Raw genomic sequence first — 23336 nt, 5'->3', positions numbered from 1 at the left:
GCGCGGGCGCAGGCGCCGTCCGCTTGCGCACCGAGCCGCGCACGAGAGGTAACGGTGGGGTCGTGCCGTTGGTAAATTTTGTGGTTCCCATCGTGGGTGACAAAATCTTGCTGGTGTGGGAGCTGAGCTCTGGACCCACGGCCGAGGCCTTGTAAGTGAGTCGAGCCGGGGCGGAGGGAGGGCTGGAGGAAGCCACCTCGCGCCTCAGTAACTGGGCGCCCCGGGGTACTGCTTCAGCACCTCATCTGCCTGTGGTCTCCGCTGAGAGGAATCTTAGTTCTAGAGTCGACCTGAGCAGTCAGCTCGCCCCCACAGATTTTTGAGAGATAGTTCCCAGCAGATGGCATTGCCTCCTCATGCTTCTCGAAGCTTAGGTTTTCAGAGGGAAACTTGTTGCTGAAATGAGAAGTGTTTGGAGTTGCAAGCTCACCGCAGTTGCCTGCGGCGAAGGGCTGGGGGAATGGAAGGGAACGGGCGGTTTGGCTTCCTGGGCGTGAAATTGCCTGCACTTACTTAGTATGGGATCACCCTACAGCATTCTCTGTTCACAGTCTTCTCCCAGTTTGGCCTTCTGTATTTGGTCCGAGTCGTCCCAAATGCAGCAGTGGCCGGTCCTGGGTTCTATGCCATCATCAAAGTTTAGTCAGCAAGGGATGCCCACAGAGCCCAAAAGGCATGCGACCAGAAGCAGCTTTTTCAGGCATCTCCAGTGAAGGTGGGTCCAAATGTGGAATTCCTTGCTCTACTGGGATGAAGTGCTGAATTTAAAACTAATAGGCCATCGGGAATTCCCTGGCGGACCAGTGGTTAGGACTCTGCACTTTCACTGCTGAGGGCTGGGGTTCAATCCCTGCTCCGTGAACTAAGATCCCGGGGTGGGGGGGCGGGAAAGGCCAGCGTTTGTACAGCACTGTAGTGTACAGAATGCTCTCAGATGCACTGCTCCACTGATCCCCCGGTTCCCCAGTTCTTTCTTTCTTTTTTTAGATGAAGAAACTCGAAGTCAGGATGGTTAAGTGACTTACTTAAGGTTCATGACAGTAAATGTGGAAACTAGAGGCCAAACCCAAACTTAACTGATGTTAAACCCCATGTCAGTTTATGCTGCCCCTTAATATAAGGAATCTTCACAAGAGTCTTCCTTATATTTACTTTTATGTGGATTTTAAATCTGTGAGGTTGACAAATTGTTTTTTAAATTAATTAATTAATTTATTTTTGGCTGCGTTGGGTCTTGTTGCTGCGCGCCGGCTTTGTCTAGTTGCGGCGAGCGGGGGTTGCTCTTCATTGCGGTGCGTGGGCTTCTCATCCCGATGGCTTCTCTTGTTGCGGGGCACGGGTTCTAGGCACGCGGGCTTCAGTAGTTGTGGCTCACGGGTTCTAGAGCACAGGCTCAGTAGTTGTGGCACACGGGCTTAGTTGCTCTGCAGCATGTGGGATCTTCCCGGACCAGGGATCGAACCCGTGTCCCCTGCAGTGGCAGGTGGACTCTTAACCACTGTGCCACCAGGGAAGTCCCGAGCTTGACAAACTTTTGTCAGATGTACATAAAGGAGGCTTCATCATCATCATCACTCTCAAACTGCCTATTCAGTACTCCCTTCAGATTCCAGAAAATGGTTAAAATATTCTTTAATGCATTGTAGAAACCTTATTCCATATTAACATGCCATCCAATTTTACTTCCCCAGAATTAACATTTCATTATGTGCCTCGATTCAGCCACCATTCCTTTTTCAAGGACCTTTTCAATTCCTCTGAATAAGTGAGTGAGGCTTCGATTTCCCAGATCTTTCACTGTATAATTGTGTGTCTTCTCTGATTGGCTTCCTGCTCTGGCTACTTCCCACTGACCTTGCTGCCTATTCTCACCCCTGTTTCTTTACTCACTGATTTCAAGTTTATTGAATCTGAGAACTCTCCTCAGATGTGACTCCAGGTGCACTACCTCCCACTTCTGTACCCTGTTTAACACCCTCTTCAATCCTGGCTGTACTCCCTGGGATTGAAATGATTTCATGTCAGACATTCTTTAATTTGCGGACCCTGCGACCATTTCACATAACCACTCAGATATTACGGATGGTCCTGGAAAGATTATGAGACAGTTACTTGGTATCAGTTGTGAGTAATGAGTTCTTTTCTTATGTTGGACATTAAGACCATTCCATAAGCTTAGGTTCTGAGATTTTCACAGCATAAAGCCCGTCACTGATAGAGTAATGAAGAAAATGTTCTACAAGTCACTATAGAGTTGAGAGGAAAGGGCATTCGTATTAGATTTCTTTATTTAATGCAGAGCCTTAGTTTACTACCCACACCCCCGAAATTGTTACCTACTTTAATTATGCGTTCTCTTTAAATTTTATTTATTTATTTATTTGGTTGCACCGGGTCTTAGTTGCAGCAGGCGGGCTCCTTAGTTGCGGCTCAAGGGCTCCCCAGTTGCGGCACGTGGGCTCCCCAGTTGCAGCAGGCAGGCTCCTTTAGTTGTGGCTCGCAGGCTCCTTAACTGTGGCGTGCGAACTCTTAGTTGCAGCATGCACGTGAGACCTAGTTCCCTGACCAGGGATCGAACCCGGGCCCCCTGCATTGGGAGCACGGAGTCTTAACCACTGCACCAGCAGGGAAGTTCCAATTATGTCTTCTTTTATTCATTAGCAGGTATACATACTTCTTATCTTTTTTCCCCTGTATTTTTTATAAATACAGACAAGAGAATAACATCTTCAAATAAAATGAAGGAAAGGCCTAATGTATCTGAGTTTTTCTCAGTAGCACGAAGGGAAATGTTTGCCAGCAAGAACTGTGGCCAGGTTATCCCAGATGTCAACTGTCTCTACTACCCAGGGGCTCAGAGCCCTTCTGAAGCTTCCTAATTGTCCAGGACAGCTCCATTATGACTCACCGTACAGGGCCTAGCCTCCCTGTTTTAAATGTTGCGACACTCCACATTTAAAAATTAGTCTTCATTTCTCCTTCCCAGCAGGCAGCTTCAGTTGGAGGAAGTAATTTCATTTTCTTATGTACTCATTCATTCACTCAGTCAACAGACCATCACTCCTCTATTATATGCCAAGATCTATGCTTGTTTCTGGTAACAAGGAAAGAATAGTATACGGTTCCTTCAAGCACTTAAGGAGCTCATAAACTAGTGACGGAGGAAGATGCACAAACACATCAATAAAGAATTAACAATGCTTTGACTTTATTTGTATTATTTGAATTTTTATGACTATATTTCTATACTACACCCTGTTCAAAATGGAAATAGACATTTAAGAAAGAACTAGTGATGTAAAAAATCCACAGTAATATGTAAGTTATTTAGAGAGTTAAGACTGGAAATATTTGCACTCTCAAAGAAGCTTGTTAGAGAGAGGAAACGGTAGCAGAAGAGTAGGATGCGGAGATCACCTTCCTCCCCACAGATACATCAGAAATACATCTACACGTGGAACTGCTCCTATAGAACACCCACTGAACGCTGGCAGAAGACCTCAGACCTCCCAAAAGGCAAGATACTCCCCACGTACCTGGGTAGGGCAAAAGAAAAAAGAAATAACAGGGACAAAAGAATAGGGAAGGGACCTGCACCAGTGGGAGGGAGCTGTGAAGGAGGAGAGGTTTCCACACACTGGGAAGCCCCTTCGCAGGCGGAGACTGTGGGTGGCGGAGGGGGAAACCTTCGGAGCCACGGAGGAGAGCGCAGCCACAGGGGTGCGGAGGGCAAAGCGGAGAGATTCCCGCACAGAGGATCTGTGCCGACCAGCACTCACCAGCCCGAGAGGCTTGTCTGCTCACCCGCCGGGGTGGGCGGGGCTGGGAGCTGAGGCTCGGGCTTCAGAGGTCGGATCGCAGGGAGAGGACTGGGGTTGGCGGTGTGAACACAGCCTGAAGGGGTTAGTGCACCACGGCTAGCCGGGAGGGAGTCCGGGAAAAGGTCTGGAGCTGCCGAACAGGCAAAAGACTTTTTCTTGCCTCTTTGTTTCCTGGTGCGTGAGGAGAGAGGATTAGGAGCGCCGCTTTAAGGAGCTCCACAGACGGGCGCGAGCCGCGGCTATCAGCGCGGACCCCAGAGACGGGCATGGGACGCTAAGGCTGCTGCTGCAGCCACCAAGAAGCCTGTGTGCAAGCACAGGTCACTATCCACTCCTCCCCTCCCGGGAGCCTGTGCAGCCCGCCACTGCCAGCCCGCCCAATCATTGTCTAAAGATTGAAATAAACTCTTGTGTAAATGTTCAGTCCTTTGCCTCCTACAGAAGGGCCTGAGCGGAAAAAGTAAATGTAGATCCCTAGAAAGGGGATTCCCATTGGTACTTGAGTTTTTTCCTAGAATCCAATGATCTAAGAATGACAGATGCATTTTTAGTTTTAAACACATAACCTAGAAATCAGTTATTCAGATAGGCATTTTAAATTCATCTGTTTTGGTTGGATTTAGGGTCATTATCATTCCTTATGAAAAGGAAGGGAACCCAGAAGCTTGCTATCCACAAGGCTATGACAGATGCATTCCAGAAATGTGTTTAGGTAAGACCTTTTTGATTGTCCTTGAAGTGATTCAGTTTCAGTGAGCAAATAAACTTATTTGAAAAGTTGATTGGATGAAAATAATGGTTATCTAAAACATTACGTATTCTTTCATTCACCAGATGCTTTCACAGCAGCAGTCTTAAATTTGTTCTTTGTGGCATTTATGAGAAAAACGACAGCAACTATTATTGTCCCCGGTGTTTAGATGTAGAATGACTTGCCTCAGTTCATACAGAAAGTGTTTGATCCAGTTCTTCCTCAATTGCTTGCTTATCATACAGAATAGTGTAGTGATTATAAGCCTTGGACACCTGTGTTTGAGTCCTAACTTTGTCTCTTAGAATTTTTTGTTGTTGTTGTTGCAATTTTAGATTTTCCTAGCCGGAGACATTTGAAGGTATTTAATGTCTCTAAGCTGCAATTTCTTTATCTGCAAATAGGGTTAGTAATTCAGCTTATCACCTAATGGGGGATATTGTAAGAGTAAATGAGATGATGAATGTCAAAAGCTTAGAACTATGCCTGAAACATAGTAAGGAGACAAAATATATTGACTATTATTATTATCATTGTTGTTTTCTTGTTGAAGAGTTTATTAGATTATGTTTTTGGAATCCATTTAATTTCAGTTTTCATTTCTGATATATTGGGTGAATATGATTCTTATATAATAATCGGCTACGTTTTTGTGAGCCTTGAAAGTGGTCATGCTACTGAATAGCATTGACTGTGTTCCCTATCGAGTTAGTTATACAGCGGTGAGAATGTGACAGGCTGTGCCCAAAGGAAACTTTATGATTAGTAGATTCCCGGAACAGAATTGCTCCGCTGCTTCACAGCCCTGCAGGCTTAGAGACTGAGAAATCCTAGCTAAGTTGTCAGAGACCTTATTTGCTTGTAAGAGTTGACCCTGGATTGGTCTTGGCCTTCCAGCCTGAGCAGTCCTTCCAGTGAAGTTTGACTTCCCTGGTCATCAGGCAGAATCTCCATCAGCTGTCAACTCTGGGTAACAACCTCTAAGAACCAAACTAAATGTCTGGGTTGTTTGTCCCTAATATGCAAAGGTATTCCTATATGTACTCAAAACTCCTTAGACCAAAAAGCCTGGTGGCTCTAGCTTGCCTTGAGGAAAGCTGTATTGTCCAAAAGGTACATGGGCCAGTTTCTGCCAGTAGAGTGTTCAAATGCCCTCTCTCTCTGTCTCTGTCTCCAAAGCTTTGTTCATCGTATCTGGTAGAATTTTGGTCCCAAGGAGTAGGCACTTGCCTTGCTTCTAATATGAAGTATCTATTGTAGTCCAGTGGTACCTATCCCAGGTTTGAATTCACTTTGACCCCCACCTAATGCCTTCCTATTTAATTGTATTGTGATTGAACATTTTTGTTTCCACAGCTTTTAATTCCTATGTCATTATTCCTTAGTTCTTATTTCTAAGATCATAAAGGTTTTTGAACCAAAGTTGACACTTCTCATATATTTTTTCACAAATAATTATGATAAAAACTGAAGTGTCAGATGAGGGCACTTCTAGGAAAATGCTCTTATTTTCTGCTTTTAGAAATCAAAAGAATGTCTAAGTATTGGGTGCTACCATTGTATACAGGAAGTTTTAGAACAAGAAAACTTCTGAATTGATCCTTGTTAACTTTATTTCAGAAAGTGGTAAAATAGCTGTGGCATATAGACCCTGTGAAGAGGTCACAGATGCTAGAACCGAAGAGGAACAACAGGATTTAATTCAAGTATGTGGAGATAAAAACTCAAGGGGCTACACAGCCAGTGTAGCCATAATTCAAAACAACCAGCAGGATTTGGAAGACTTTGGCATGTCTACTCAGCTCTGTCAACCTTCGGAAAATGTGAAACTCTGAAACTGCTTTTGAGGCAGGGAATTTCTAGGACTTCTCCAAGTCCCGAGCCTTGTCTCTGGCCCCTTATTTGAAGTTTGGAGAGCAGGATTGAGGGCCATCAGTGTACGTCTACAGTTGTGGACACAGGAGAAGACACAGGCCTTTTAGAACTCCCCTCAAATAGAATTGCAGGGATTTGGGAACAAAGTAACTATGGCCTTAAGTGTGATTATGCTACAGTGTTTAAAAACTATTCATGCCTTTCAAGTAAGGTATATTACCCAGATCTCAGCATCTCATATATATCTGGTGTTAAATATTTTGCGGAAGAACCTTTCTGTAAATCAATTATATGGATGCCTCGAATTAGGGATTAAGTTGTCAACGTAATTTCTAAAAGAAAACATTAATGTACTGCATATAGGATTTTTGTTAAAAAGGAGCAAAAAATGTGTTTCATGTCATTGAGAGCTTAATTTGGGGCTAGATTTCTGATTATTTAACTCACCCCAATGTTGCAAAGTTTGTTTTGAAGGGAAGAAAGTAGAGAAAGAAAAGGTGGTTTTGTTCTGAAAAATGTAAAAATTTTGAAAGTTTTTCCTGTACAAAATAATTAATTTAATTCAATTTAAATCAGTCAAGGAAACTTCAAACGTTTCCATGTTTGGGCTTTAAGAAGTCTAGCTTCCTGTGAAATGTGAGAGGAAAGGATTCCTTATTGATACTAAAGATTTCGGAAAGCTGATTATAACAACAGATCCATTCCTAAATGAGGCCAATCTTGGAATCAGTTCCATTTAGAAACCATTATGTGCTAGGCACTGGAAATAAGATGAAGCTCCTTCTCTCTTGGAGTTTAGGTGTTAAAGGTGTACCAGACAATTAAAAAGGACTAAAATTAAATAGATTATGAAAAGGACTGTGAAGAAAGTAAACTGGATGCTAGTTACAGTATTTCAAGAAAATTACTTACCATGCTGACTTTAACATTCTAAGTGTCTTCTCCATGTGTGCACACAGGGTAGACCTCTGAAAAGCGACACTGTAGTTTTTTCTAGATTAACGGCTCTGTTGAGACAAGGTGGGATGGGGGAAGTTTTCCCATGCTAATGTAAAGGCCCGTACACTTGGTTTTAGACTCTCTTTCCCAGAATGAATTGCTCACCTGCCCCAAAGCCCTCCTACAGAAGTTCTGGAGTCATCACTGATTCAGTGGTAACCCCTAATAATAGAGTGGTGAATTAATAATGAGACGTGAATACTGAGAGTTTGGAGGAAATGGCAACATTTTAGAGTAACTGTAAGGTGTGTTCCCTTCCCGCCACCCTAACTGGTGCTCATTTTGCAGGTCAGCTACTTTTCTTGTCAGCCGTGTGGCCAAAGGGAGGAAGAATGCCTCTCAGACTTGAGCTTTGAGGAGGAAGAGTTCACATTGCCAGAACTGGACTAGCACTTTTGAATTTCCCAGAATGCCAGGTCCTGTGGTTTCCTTGGGAAGCTCTGCATCCTTCCCAACCCCCCGCCACCCCTGGGCCGCTGGAGTTTGGGGCCACTCGGGTCTGCAGCCCAAATCCCGCCTCCTTGTTTGGGGCCAGGGAGGGCAGGGAGGGCTTGGGAAGAGGGCCCGTCAGGAGGTAATTGTCGCTTTTGCAAGGGGAAGAATGGCTTGCGCCCTGGGGACTCTGGGAAAAAGGCCCACTCTGGTGGCGCGCATTGGATCTCCCCAGGAACCTAATAATGGTGGTGGCGGAACTAAACACGTCATAAATAACGGGTGGGACGTTAGGCGGGGGAGGGGCACGCGGTTGCTGACGTGAGCCCTCGCGTCGGCGCTGGCATAGCAGTTCAGCTCGGACGCAGGATGTGGCTCCAGCTCCTCAGTGGCCTGGGTCACTGCGCCTGGGAGCCGCCGCGTGTTATGTCCCGGCTGCGCCTTTGGTTGCCACGGCTCTTCCTCACGTGGCAACAACTGTGGCTAGTAGTCCTGGCATTTCAGCCTCCGGAGTGGGCCCTGGGCCCCGTCCAGGTGACACCCAACCCCGCGCGGCTGACCGAGGCTTGGTCTTCATACGCCTCAGACCCCCCTCCCAAATTGCCCCATGCCCTTACACCCCTGGCAGAAGCCGGGGGCTTTAATTATTTGACGTCCTCGTCTCCAGTCCAGATGTTGGCCCCGCCTCATCAGGAGTTGACTGAGACTGAGGTTCCATACCCGGACACGGATTCGGTTGGAGAGCTGCCTACAGGGCCAGATCAGTTTGCTGTTCCACATCAGGATCTGAATAACAAGCAAACCCAACATCAAAAGCTCCCAGAGGAAGTTCCAGTGCTGGATTGGAATCAGAATCAGGCCTTGGTTCTGCCTTCTCGACACAAAAGTAAGAGTAAAAACGTAGGTCTAGATCAGGCTGAAGGTCACCAATCATTCGAAATACTTGTTCCACCTCTAGGTAGTAAGAGCTCAAAACCAGTGAAGTTTATTGTTTCACCCCCAAACCTGAAGAAAGATCTAGTTCAGCATCAACGGCTTGCCAAATTTGTTGGAACTACAGGCCAGTTTGAAAAAAAAATTCAGGGTCTAGAACAACAGTTGCAGGGTGATTATTTAGATCCCAGTATGGATGCCTTTTATCCTGAGGAGAGGCTACCTACAGATTTTCTGGGGAGCCCAGATGAACCTCCAGAGCCCCCTGAGGAAGCTGAAATTTCTCCATCCCAGCAGGAGGCCCAAGCTCGTCATCCAGAGCGCACTGAGGAGGCTGAATCTTTACCCCAGCAAGAGGCCCCTGCTCAGCATCCACAGACCCCTGAGGAGGTTGAATCTTTTTCACCCCAGGCAGAGGCCCAGGCTCAGCATCCAGAGCCCACTGAAGAGGTAGAACCACCTCCACTTCATCAGGAGGCTCCATCTCAGCCTTCAGAGGCCCCTGAGGAACTAGAAACTTCAAGTCCTCAGGAGGCCCTAGCCCAGCCTTTGGAGACACTTAAGGAGGTTGTAGTTCAACCAGTAGCACATCATGGGGTAAATGAAGCTCAGCAGTCAAATTTGTACCATGTCACTGTTAAACCTCTGGATCTGGCACTTACCATAACTCCACAGGTCACTAAAGAGGTTGAACCTTCTCCAGTCCAGCAGGAGACGCCATCTCAGCCTCCAGAGAGCCCTGAGGAGGTTGAACCTCCGCCAGTCCAGCCGCGGGCCCCATCTCAGCCTCCAGAGCTCCCTGAGGAGGTTGAACCTTCTCTACTCCATCAAGAGGCCCCAAGTGAGACTCCAGGGTTCCCTACTGAGTATGTACTTCAAATTCCAGTGAGTGATGAGGTAGCATCTCTACCTGGCGTTCAGCGTCACGCTCATTCAAACTTGCCCAGTGGTACACTTCAACCTCTGGATTTGGGACTTACCATCACTCCAGAGCCCACTACGGAAGCTGAACTTCCTACAGCTCAGCAGGAGGCCCTGGCTCCACCTCTTGAGCATCCTGAGGAGAGAGAATCTTCTCCAACCCAACAAGAGACCTTAGCTAAGCCTCCAGAGCCTCCTGGAGAGGTTGAGCCTTCACGTGAGCGGGAGCAACCAGCTCCGCCTCCAGAGCCTTCTTCAGGGGAGGTGGAACCTTCTCCAACTCAACAGGAACAGCCAGCTCAACCTCCAGAGCATCTCGAAATGACAGTTTCACCTCCAAGTCACCATCATGCTGAGCATTCAAACTTCTCCAGTGTCGCTGTCAAACCTGCAGATGTGGAGCTTACCATAACAAAAGAACCCACGCCAGAGGTGGGACCTTCTCCAAATCAGCAGAAGCCTTCAGCTCAGGCCTCAGGGCCCCTTACTAATGCAGAATTTTCTACAACCCAGCATGAGGCCCCCACGCTGCCTTCACAGCCACCTGAGGAGGTTGAACCTTTGCCAGTTCAACAGGAGGCTTCAGCCCAATCTCCAGAAGCCGGTCCACATAACAAACCTTCAGTACAAGAGGAGACCCCAGCTCAGTATCCAGAGCATCCTGGAGAAGAAGTTACACCTGCCACAACCCAGCAGGAGACTCCAGATCAGCATCCACAGGCTCCTGAGGTTGTACCTTCTCCACCTCAGCAGGAAGCCAGAGCTCAGCATCCACAGTCTCCTGGTGAGGTTGAATCCTCTCCAACTCAGTCTCCAGAGCTCTCTAATGTGACTGTAGTTTTCTCTCCGGAGCATCATGTGACAACAGTTTCTCCTCTAGGTCAGGATCAAGCTCAGCTTCTGCAGCGGCCCGATGTCACTGTTAAACCTGTGGGTCTTGCACTTATCGTAACTCCAGCGTTCACTAATGAGGTTGAAACTTCTCCACCCCAACAAGAAACCTCGGCTCAGTCTACAGTGTCCCCTGAGCAGTTGGAACCTTTGTCAGTCCAGCAAGAGGTTTCAGATCAGCATCCAACCCCCACTGAAAATGTTGAACCTTTTCCAGTTCAGCAGGGAGCCCCAACTCAACCAACATACCCCGAGGTGACATTTCCAAATCCAGAGCATGTTCAGGCTCAGCATCCAACCTTGACTGAGGTCACAATTCAACCTTTGGACCTTGAACTGACCATAAGGCCCGAACCCACTAAGGAGGATGAACCTTCTCCAACCATGCAGGAGACCTTAACCCAGCCTCCAGAACCACCTAAGGAGGTTTTTGTAGCTCAGCCTCCAGTATATCAGAACCCAATAGTTCCAGCACCAGATCAGGATCACACTGAGCCTCCAACATCACCCAGTGTCAGAGTTCAACCTTTAGACCAGGGGCTTACCACAACTCCAGAACCTACTACAGAGTCTGAACATTCTACAGCCCTGCAGCAGACTACAGCTCCCCCTCCAAAACACCCTGAGGTGACACTTGCACAGCCAAACCTGACTCAAGTCACAGTTCCACCTGGGGACCTGGGAGTTAACATATCTCAGCAACCAAGGCCATCTGAGACAGTTCCTTCGACTCAGTATTCGGTACCCACTGGTCTTCCTGGTGTAAAATATACCCCAGGAAAGAAGCAGCCAGAACAGAATGCCACCACAAACATCAGCATATGTGAGCTCTGTACCTGCAAAAATGAGACACTGTCGTGTGTCGTTCTCAGCCCAAAGCAGAAGCTCCACAGAGTGCCTGAGCCAGAGCCTAACGCCTACAACGGCACCTTCACCATCATGTAAGAATCGCCTTTCCTCATTTGTTCTCTGCATCCTGCCTGACATGGCAGCCTTTCTTCAGGTCTTCCTGGGTCCTCCTTATCTCCCCAGCCCACATTGACTGACTTTCTGTTTCCACCTTTTGTTTGTCAATGATTCCTTGTCTTCATTCTCCTTCTTACTATTTTTCCCTCTCCTCCAGTCTTTTACTTTTAATTGCCCTTATTTTTTCCTTCTCCATTTTTTTACCCCATTCTTTAATTCCTTAACATCTACTCTTCTCCCCTCTTTACTCCATCCTCTTTACAGCGACATGTCCCTCTCCCCATCTCATTGGTGGTAATACAACAAAGTGGTTAAGAGTAGAGATTCCGGAGCCAGACTACCTGGGTTTGAACCCAGGTCTGTCATTTATTAGCTATATGACTCAATTTCCTCATCTGTAAAATGGGGATTATGGTAGTCATCCTCTCATAGGATGACTCCTATGACTCCTAAATCTCCCAATGACTCCAATCTCATTGGGAGATTTAGATGAGTTAATATAGGTAAAGGTCTTCTATCAGTGCCTAGCATATATTTTAGTGTTAGCTATTATTATTATTCAATCCCTCAGTTATATCTAGAACTCATCTTTGTCCCCTGGCTTTCTATATGTAGCACCCATTTTGTGCCCAACCCAGGGCTAAGTACTGTGGGAGCCACAGAAGTCTATGGCATTGTCTCCAGAACATGACAATGACAAGTGGGGAGAAAGGGGATATGCCTTAAAAGGGAGGTAATATATAATTAAGTATTCAGAGAAATACAGATAGGTGCTGTAATTCACCAGAACCTGTAATCACAGGGGTGTGGAGGTCACGGAATGCTGCATGGATAAGCTAAATCTTTAGCTGGGACTTAAAGATTGGCTGTGATTTGTCAGAAAAATAATAGACAGTACAGTCTAGGCAAAGGTGTGACTGCAGGGATGACCAGAATTTAATAGATTAGTCTGGCTGTAAAGAATTGGGTTAGGCAACAATGAAAGATAGGATTATGAAAAACCTTGGCTATCGGCAATGGGGGTTTGAAAGTTACGCTCTGAGATATGGGGAGCCATGCAAGTTTTCAAGCAAGAGAGACAAATGATTAAAACAAGAGGCTGATTTTAGATTTCATATGTAGAGCGATCTAGAGAGGAACGCTTGATTCAGGGAGTCCAAATAGAATGCTTTAGCAAAATCTAGGAGTAAAGTGAGAAGGGGCCAAATTAGAGTGGTTGTGATGGAAGTAGAAAGAAAATCCTGAGAGTACTACAGAGGAAAAACTGACAAGATGTAGTTATTGACTAGAGTTGGGGGATTGTAGTACAGGAAAGAGACAAATCACATGTGTTGATGGGCAGAATGATGGTGGTATAACAGGTGGAAATCCAGCAGTTGGCAAGCAGAGTCAGTTTGAGGGAGATGAGTTCAGTCTTAGGCATCTTCTATTGGTGAGCATAAAGCAACCAGAAGGCTCTGTTTGAGTGGAAACGTCCCTCAGGCAGATGGGCAGACAGGTATCCGTTTTGACTTATTTCTGACTCGCGTGAAAAATGTGCATATAAACTGCACAGTTACATTGTTGCTGAGGGAAGAGGACAAAGCTAAAGCTAAAGATTCAAAGTCATCCACTGAGTTAGTGGTTCAAACTGAACCTCAGGCGTTTAACAGCTTCTCTTAAACATGTCTAATTCATGGATACATTCTCACTGCTTAAAAAAAGAAATGTCACAGAAGTATATAGGATAAAATGTGAAAATTCCACCCCACCTTCCCTACCACCAATAAGGTAACTTCTGTTACTGTTTTGATGTGTGTCCTTCCTTCCGAGCTCTTTCCTTTGCATTTTGTTCCCCTAATGAGGTAATAACTTTACTCCTTGCTCAGTAACTCGTGCTTTTCCCTATGCAATATGCTTAAGAGATATTTTCGTATTAGTCCCTCTAATTTCTAATTGCCCGTATCCTTCTAACACCTGGACAGATTCTGAGGGCACTGAGCCAAAGCTTTGGTGTTCCCAGCATAGGATTTCTTTATATTCATTTGCTGATATTGATAAATGTTTGCCATTTTTCTCATTGATTTGTAGGAGTCATTTTAGACACATAAGTGATTTTGGAAAAAAAGTAATTGGCATTATGTATCCAAGAAATTGGACAGATAGGAAGTTCAGGTTCTGAGGAGATGCCTCATTGTTTGTGCCAGTGGCCTCACAGTATGTTTTTATTAATTGTGCACACCGGGAAGCTGATAAGCTGTGGGAATTAGAAAGCTGGTCTTTTCTGCATTTGAATATTCCCCACACGGTGGCCATGATTCTTTTCCTTATTCTCTACATTCTTTTCCTACCTATTCAAGGATATGAACTGTGTTTCTTCACAGAAATTTCCAAGGAAACTCTATTTCTTACATTGATGAAAGTATATGGAAGGCATACCGCTGGACTGAGAAGCTGTGAGTATACTCTCCCCAAATATGAATACAAAAAGTTAACTGCATTGTAAGATCCTTCTTGGTCCAGAATTTTGAGGTCAATACCTGTGAGAAAAGGTATTTCCCCTTCCATATCCCAAAGCAACCTGATGATTGAAATTCTGTGTTTATTTTAAAAATTAAATTTGGCAGGACCTCTTTAAAATCAGTAAGAGACAATTTAAACTTACTTTCCATTATACAAGTAATACATGATTATATTCTCAATAGATAACAATGAAATAACAGGTATAGTGAAAACCCTCCTTGTGCCCTAATCCCCCACCCACTACTTTGAGTTTAGTATTAATCCTTGCAGACTCTTTTCCATACGTTTGAGTACATACATACTTACAGATAGCAAAATAGGTTTGTGTGTTTTTCTCACCTTTTTTTACGTAAGTAACATCCTGCAACTTGATTCCTTCATTTCATGATATGTCTTAGATTTCTTTCCTTCCCAGTACATAGAGGGTTACCCCATTCATTTAAACTCCTGCATAGTATTCCATAGTATGAATGTATCACAGTTTAATAATGCCCCTATTGAAGGATGTTTAGATTATGTCCAGTTGTCTTGTTACTTGCATTGCTGCAATGAATATCCTTGTACATGCATTTTTGTGAGCCTGGTCATTTATTTCTATAGAATAGTTATCTAGAAATGGGATTGTTGGGGTGAAGGCTATTTAGATATAAAATTTTAATTGCCTTCGAAAAAGTTGTGCCAGCTTATACTCCAGTCATCCTGCTGTGTTGACATTCATTTCCCCACACCCTACCAACACTGGATATTCTCCCTTTTTTTTGCTAATCTGACGGGTGAATAAAAGGGGTCCCATCTGAATTTGCATTTTTCGTATTACTTGTGAACTTCAATATCTTTATATGTTTACTGAACATTTGTATTTCATCTCTGAATTGTCTGTCCTTTGCCCATTTTTCTGTTACTATTTTTTTTATTGATTTGTAGAAAAAGTCAGTTTAGATCCATAAGTGATTTTGGAAAAAAACATTCAAAGTAATTTTTCATGACAGTCTGTGGTCATATCCTTAGTTCAATTTGAATAGACAAGTCATAAATGACTTCTGAATTAATAATAAAAGACATAACATTCAATCTAAAAACAGGTATTATGACCACCCTTAAAGAGATGCCCCCTTAGTCGGATATCTTATTGGTAAGGAAAAAAATGCTAGAACCAGGCAATTTGTTTTAATTTACACATTTCGTAAATAGTATATGTAGTTTATATTTCCCGTGATAGTATCTAACTTGGAGATTTTATTTCCCAAACTTGTAAGAAAAATGAAAGTCATTTGGCACAAGAAATAGATAACTTAATTTCCTCTGGGAGTGGAGGGGGGTGGTAGACTGAGGGACAGAGGTAAGAGAAAAAGTTTGAATTGTGTGCTACATATTTTTGGAATTTTGAGATGTGAGTATATATGACATATATTTTTTTTTTTGCTTTTTTTTTTTTTTAAAGTACTCGAACTGTGATTTTTCTTTTAATTTATTTTAATTTATTTATTTTTGGCTGTGTTGGGTCTTCATTTCTGTGCGAGGGCTTTCTCTAGTTGCGGCAAGCGGGGGCCACTCTTCATCGCGGTGCGCGGGCCTCCCACTATCCTGGCCTCTCTTCTTGCGGAGCACAGGCTCCAGACGCACAGGCTCAGTAGTTGTGGCTCACGGGCCCAGTTGCTCTGCGGCATGTGGGATCTTCCCAGACCAGGGCTCGAACCCGTGTCCCCTGCACTAGCAGGCAGATTCTCAACCACTGCGCCGCCAGGGAAGCCCTATATGACATATTTTTAAAAAATAAATTGAAATTAAAAAATTAATTTTTAAAAAGCATGTGTTTGGGAGGCGATACACTATAACATGAGTCTGGTAAGGTTTGAAGATTTCTAAGTCAGCTTGAGGTTTCTACCTTATAAGCAGAGGTTCCTAACTTGAGGTCAGTGTTTCCCCAAAGCAGAATTTCTTTATACCTCCTGCTCCCCCGTGTATACCTCTTTGGCAAGCTACAGAAGCTTATGTTCTTGGGATAATGTTTTATAATGTATAATAAGTCAAACTATATAGAAAAACAAAGGAAACCAACTATATTGAAATAGTTTTCAGAATATTTTTAAAATTAGTGAAACAGTAATAAATATGCTTCTCTTAACACATTAAATAACAAGATATAGTGGTAGGTCTAATAAATATTATAACTCCAGGGTAGTGATGAGAATAAATGATATTTCGAGGTATCTGCAGCATATACGTGATATGAAATGACCTGTGATTTCTGTTGGGGACCAAATTAACTATACTGCTGATCTACTGTGGTTTGTTGCCTACATTCATAATGGAAGGAAGTGCTGATTTTAGTTAGAGATTTGTGAAAACTGAGATGTAATTTTATTTCCCATCCAAGTTTGGCACTCTGGATTCAGTCCTCTCTATTCACAGACCTCTGCCCTAAAAGGATGATCCACAAGTCGAAATTGCATGCACACTTTTGCGTGTGTTCAAGAAAGTGCAGTTTTTTAGGGAAAAGAACCATTGCTTTTATGAAATTCCCAAAGGATTCTTGTCTCAAAAGATTGAGTCACAAATGTAGGGGAGAAGAAAGACATTTCTTTTCCTGTACTTATCCTCATGAGTGACGATAAATGGATAATTTGTTTTAAGTAAAAGTATCTGATAGTTGATAACTTGTCACTTTCTGAATTCATTCAATAAGTATTTTTTGAGTATCTACTCTATGCCAGGAACTGTTTTACATGCTAGGGTTACAGGCCCAAGAATGAAACAGCCCAAGTATCCCAGTTCTCAGGGGGTTGACAAATATATAAAAATAAGTATATAAGTATAATAAATAGATAGGTATAATTTCAAGCATTGCTAAGTACTTTGGAGAGAAAGAAAGCAGGGGAAGGAGAGTAAATCAGTTCCAGAAAGGCCTCTTGTTTGCATTATATATATAGTTAACTCAATCAAACAAACAAACCCTGAGCCCTCTCAATTTCCTAGAAGTTACAGAGGTGGAGAGAAGGATAATTGTCAATAATACAGAATCAAGAATGAATGTGAAATTCAGAAGATTGCCGTAGACCAGAACCCTGGTCAGAAGTTAGACATGGATCTTTCTTAAATGTTACTTCATGCCTGGTTTTGATGTTTTCATGGTGTGAGAAAGTTTTAGATCTGGCTTTAACTCTGATTCCCCATAGTTTTAAAATTTTTTCTTCAGTCAAAATGAATATTTGGAGTTGTACAGATTAACGTATTTTATTTCAGTTATTCAGTTATTGCTTATTTGAAGCTCCTTTTTGGGTAATTTTTTGGTGACTGACTCATTCTCAGTCTAAACTTTACTTCTAGGCTGAATTTACCGTTGTTATTTTTAAAATTTCTACTATCCTGTCATCCAAACAACTTCACAGAAAGAAACCCCATTAATTTGAAATACATACTGTTTGGTTACCCCCTGTCCTACCATGATATTCAAACTCTAACCTGTCTGATATGGGCATCAGCCAATCAGAGAAGACAGTGCCATAAGGAGTGGAGGATCAGCCCCATGTCTTTGCTGTACTTCCTGAATCCTTGTCAGCGTTCAAAGTTATAATCAGTATATGTGAGTTCCACTTTTGTGTAGCTTTTTTTCATATACCATCATTTCCTGTGACGTTTGTATGTCATTTATGGTATATACATACAGTTTGGTTATGCGATATGGGGAGGTAGAGTTTTTTCCTACCTTTGAAGGTATGAAAAGGGTTACCATAAATGTCGTTGGACATATTGATTTGGTTTTTTTCTTTTTGGATCATTTCCATGGAAATATGAAACCACTACTTAGAGGTGAGAAAACAATCAATCTTAGCACCATCTGTTGACCATTCCCCCTAACATGTCTTCTGACAATCACTGCGATTCCTTCTAACATGGTGAATTTCCAATTGAGGTCAGGGTCTTTGAAGCATGCTCAGGGCTCCAAGAGTTCTTTGTGGGAATTGAAGTCTTTTGTGTTTTTGTTTTAGTGATCTTTTAAAAATGTGTGTGACTATATTCTGTATAATATGAACCACCTTCATAACTGAGTTGCAGAGTTTCCAGGTAGTAATATTTTAATTCTCATAAGCTATGAGTAAAGAATTAAGTTATGAGCTGGAATTAAGCTATGAGATGGAATTAATATAAATATGTGACCAAGAGACACTGTGAGTGAAAAGCAGAAGGTTTTAAATGCAGAACTCAGTTTAAATAGTTTCACAAGGCAACATAGCCTGTGCTCAGATCCCCAAGGCTCCTGAAGGATGTACCACTGTTAATATCACCTGCAAGGAAGGGGATTCTTCCAGGCAAGAGAAACCTACCTTTGACGTCTTATAGAGTTTCTTCTGTACTGACTCTCTCTACTACTCCCTCACTCCACTCTTGGGATCCTGGCTATGTGCCTTCCTGCTTATCAGCTATAAGAAACAGGTGCAAAACACCACCCCCTCCTCCCCGCAGCATGTTCCTAGTCTTTATCGTGAGACCAGCGGAAGCAAAGGGCTTAACATTCCTCTGGCAGACCCAGGCGTCAGGCTTGACTGTGAATCGTTCCTGCTCCCTTCATTCTGCATTCTGGAGAAGTCATTGGCTGGATCTCTCAGTTTCCTAATTTATTTTTTAACTGTCATTTCTGCTTCTCATATACTGAGATTTTTTATTATTGCTAACACTTTTCATTCGTATATTCTTGAGTTGATTGATGGATGCACTATCTGCTTACATCTGTCTGAGGGTAATAATTGTGCTATCCTAAGGTCCTCTTGTGCTTTGTTAACTCTGATTCATTGGCTATAAGCTCTTATGTTTGTTTTTGTTTTCTGTCCTTAATGGAGTTGGCTTTCTCACATTGTCTGGTCCTTCCTGAGAGTAATTCATCTTTGTAGTTGAGATTCTACTGCGTTTGTTTCCCAGCTTTAGGGGAGAAGTGAAATGAGCTGTTGGGGCTTATTACTCCCAATGGGTTCCCCTGAGAATAAGGCAGAGGTGGAAGGTGACTTCTGGTGGCTAGTCAGGGAGTGCACACCTTTCTTCCAGGGTTCTGGGACCTTGCCCCCTTTCTAACACCAATTGCTCCTGCCTAGAGGAAGACACCTTTTGCTGCCTGGATCAAGGAGGAAAGATGTGGGGTTGATGTGTGCTGTAGGCTTCTCCTACCGCACTATTCCAACTGATCACCCTGTAGGTAGCTCCAGGACGTTTCTGGTAGGGGAGCATTTGTGGAGCTGCTCCCACACATTGAGCTAAGGTTGTGATTCTTAAGTTATATCTTTTCTGTCATTCTTAGGGATTTTGGTGGAAGTTGAAGGGGTGGAGACTTGACATGTTTCAATCTGCCAACTTGAAATAGCACAACTTCTTAGGAAACAATTTTCTATCCCTATTACATCCTAGACCAACTCAGGCAAATATGTTATCAGGATACAAATACAAGAATGTTCAAAGCAGTATTGGTTTTTTTGTTTGTTTGTTTTAAAATTTTATTTATTTATTTATTTATGTATTTATTTCTGGCTGAGTTGGGTCTTCGTTTCTGTGTGAGGGCTTTCTCCAGTTGCGGCAAGCGGGGGCCACGCTTCATCGCGGTGCGCGGGCCTCTCACTATCGCGGCCTCTCCCGTTGCGGAGCACAGGCTGCAGACGCGCAGACTCAGTAATTGTGACTCACGGGCCCAGTCGCTCCGTGGCATGTGGGATCCTCCCAGACCAGGGCTCGAACCTGCGTCCCCTGCATTGGCAGGCAGACTTCCAACCACTGCGCCACCAGGGAAGCCCAGCAGTATTGTTTTTAATAAATAAAAACTAAAAAATCTCAGTATACACCAACAGTTGAATGAATAAAGTGTGGTATAATCATACTTAGAAGTCATACACTTCATCAGAAACATAATGCAAGCCACATAACTAATCTTAAATTTTCTGGTAGCCACTTAAAAACAAAAGTAAAATGAAACAGATGAAACAAATGTTAATATCTTTTACTTAACCCTTATTTACAAAATATTTTCATTTTAACATGTAATCATTATATACATTATTAATAAGATATTCTATGTTTTTTTCATACTAAGTATTTAAAAATATCCAAAGTGTTATCATATCTACATGTAATCAATATAAAAATTAATGAGAGAATCTACATTATTTTCCCATACTAACTCTTTGAAATCACAATTTGGTTGCTAAATTTTATTACAAACACTTGATCGGTATTGAGATTTCATAAAATTTACAGTCAAAAATGTAGTATCACATATGCAAATTGTTGCTGACATAAACATATTCCAATAATTACATTGAGTATCAGTTTTTAAATTTTTAATTTTAAAATAATTGAAATTAATTAAATTAAAAATTCAACTCAGTCACATTAGCCACTTTCAAATAGTCAGAAGCCTCATGTAGTTGGACATGCAACACTACATACTACAGGCAAAAATAAAATAATTTTACAAAATAATGTTGAATGAAAGAAGCAATGTGGAAAATAATACATATAATATGATTCCACTTATATAAAGTTCAAGAAGAAGCAAGACTAAACTGTGTTGTTTATGGCTGATAGAGAAAAGGCAAAACTACATTTAAAAAGCAAGGAAATTATTATTAAAGTCAGGATAGTGGTTCCCTCTAGGAAGTCAGAGAGAGGGTCGTGATTGGAAAAGGGCACACGGGGTCTTCTGGGATGCTGGCAGGATTCTTTCCTGACGTGAATGGTATTACGTGGGGGTCTGTTTTGTAATTATTAAACAGTTGAACAGTTGTTCAATTGAATTATTGAACAGTTATGTATATTTTATGCACATTTTAGTTTTCAAAAAATGTTTAATGGGGGAAAAAATCAGATGGCTTCATTTGCCCTGATACAGTTGTGTGTGGGACTTCCCAATAAGGTTTGGGGAAAGAGAGGAGGGAAGGGCAGCTCTGCAACGTTGGTGCCACCCAGAGCTGGGTTCTAACAGAGACTTCGTGATCTAGAGAGTAGGCATTAACTATATGATTTGGTGGGAAGAGTGGGTGGGGCGTGGGTGTGTGTGTGTGTGTGTGCGCACGCGTGCACATGCGTGATGGAGAGAGATGGACAGAAAGGAGGACGTGAAAAGAAGGTTTAAATGCAAACAGAGCAGAAATCACCATCCCTAAATTAAATAAGAATTAGGTTGTTTAGGTGGCACCATTACCCAGCTTTCCTCCACATATACGAGTTAGTCCTATGTGGTATATAGTTGTAGTTATTTTGCAGTTTGATCCAGAAATAACCTTTTCATTTTTCAGAGTTCTCAGTGAAAATTATTTGACTGAATTACATAAGGACTCCTTTGAAGGCTTGCTATCCCTCCGATATTTGTAAGTTAATCGTATTTCTTTATGAGTTCTTATGTATAAAGTAGATTATCTCTAAAATAATTAAGGGGTTCAAGTTAGATAATCTCTTCAGTTTCTCCTAGCAATAAAATTCTACAATTCTTTAAGTCTGTGTAGGGTCCCAGCCCATCACTAGCACTATATATCTCCTATTCATTTTTAATTTTTTCATTATACAGACAAGGTATAGATAGAAAAATACACTTTAGTTGTAGAGGAAAAGTGGTAATGAGGTCTGAGCAATTATAGACTCCCATATGAACCTTGTTATATAAGTGTTCATATACTCTCCATCTGTATTTATATTTTGTTTATGACCTATGGATCAAATCTGGCCCACAGTCCGTTTTTATACAGCCCATAAGTTAAAAGTGATTTTTAAAGGGCTGTAAATGGGAAAAAAAAGAAACAAAGAAAAACATGTGACAGAGACTGTATGTGGCCTGCAAAGCCTAAAATATTGACTTATCTGGTCTTTACAGAAAAGGTTTGAAAAAGTTGGTTTAGTGAAATGAGAGGAATTAAAGTTACCCTCAAATTGTCCCCTACAGGACAAGAAAATATAGAACACTTACATTAATATGAATGCCATTGACTCATAACCTTGATAATTTAATCTAAATTAAATTAACATTTAAATATTAAATATTTAAGTAGATGAAGTATGTAAACAGTATTGTCAAGGGACTTCCCTGGTGGTCTAGTGGTTAAGACTTTGCCTTCCAATGCAGGGGGTGCGGGTTCGATCCCTGGTCAGGGAGCTAAGATCCCACATGCCTCATGGCCAAAAAACCAAAACATAAAAAAAAAGAAGCAATATTGTAACAACTCCAATAAAGACTTTAAAAGTGGTCCACATCAAAAAAAAAAAAACCTTAAAAATAAAATCAGTATTGTCAAGAACACATTAAGTTACCAAAAGAACAAACTGTTGTTAAGGATTTCGATGCAGGAATTGTGATACCAATATTAAGAATGTTTAAGATGATGGTTAAGTGGTATATTTAGAAATGTTTACACTAAATAAGCATATCAGAAATGCCCCTAACAAAAATCTCTCCAGCCTTTTTTTTTTCTGCTTTTTGTTTGTTTGTTTGTTTTGTTTTTTGGGCCACGCCACACGACTTGCGGGATCTTAGTTCCCTGACCAGGGATTGAACCCAGGTCCCCAGCAGTGGAAGCGCCGAGTCCTAACCCCTGGGCCGCCAGGGAATTCCCTCTCCAGCTTCTTTATCAAAGAGGAAATGCTTGCCTCGTATTTCCTTTATTTAGGGATAAGGAGATAACTGTGTTTTTTGCTATAAAAGCTCAGTTTTTGTCCTTTGTCCATGGCATCCAAAGCTGTGTATGTCATTAATCCTTATTAAGCCAATTAATGATCCTCTTTAGCAAATAGATTCTTCTTGCAAATATAAAAGGCTTAAGGGAAGTGGGTATAAAGAGCCTCACATGACCCTAAAAATAGTTCTTTTAATTATCAAACCTTCCAAGCCTTAAGGGGCAATCACCTTTATATTAGTCTCTTCTCTGCCATCTGGGCTCCAAACCTTACACAGTTTGGAGAAAAACAAATAAGATAACTGCACAGTGGAATAGGCCCTTCATTACTTCTACTATGTAATACTTTATAATCTGATTATTTCAGGTTAGCGTAAGTACTCTCATTCTTTAAAAAAAAAAAAAAGCCAATCAATAAAAAAGCGAAAAAAGAATATGCTAATCAGCACTATGCCTAGTGTTGTAAACACGAAGATGGGTAAGACAGGACTCCTTTTAGCAACTCATGATCTCACAGGGAAAATAAGCATATAAGCTCAAACCATAATGACAAAGTGCTGTGGAGGCACCATGAAGTAATAAAACTACATTTCTTTTAAA

The 23336-nt window shown here is 42.3% G+C and overlaps 1 protein-coding gene across 1 annotated transcript in view; it reads left to right on the top strand.

The window, feature by feature from the left end:
- The first annotated feature begins 10 nt into the window (after positions 1-10).
- LOC118886551 (leucine-rich repeat-containing protein 37A-like) overlaps positions 11-23336 on the top strand; it is a 94467-nt gene continuing 71141 nt past the window's right edge. Inside the window, exons 1-8 of the mRNA XM_036836481.1 lie at positions 11-151; positions 3432-3516; positions 4445-4533; positions 6193-6278; positions 8551-8764; positions 8837-11564; positions 13953-14024; positions 21369-21440. Of these exons, the coding sequence (XP_036692376.1) occupies positions 4524-4533; positions 6193-6278; positions 8551-8764; positions 8837-11564; positions 13953-14024; positions 21369-21440 (3182 nt within the window). The 5' untranslated portion in view covers positions 11-151; positions 3432-3516; positions 4445-4523. The remainder of the gene's footprint in view (positions 152-3431; positions 3517-4444; positions 4534-6192; positions 6279-8550; positions 8765-8836; positions 11565-13952; positions 14025-21368; positions 21441-23336) is intronic.

The sequence above is a fragment of the Balaenoptera musculus genome, chromosome 20 (assembly GCF_009873245.2).
Source record: "Balaenoptera musculus isolate JJ_BM4_2016_0621 chromosome 20, mBalMus1.pri.v3, whole genome shotgun sequence".
Taxonomy (NCBI): domain Eukaryota; kingdom Metazoa; phylum Chordata; class Mammalia; order Artiodactyla; family Balaenopteridae; genus Balaenoptera; species Balaenoptera musculus.
Note: the sequence above shows the minus strand (reverse complement) of the source record. Positions and strands in the feature narration are given on the sequence as shown.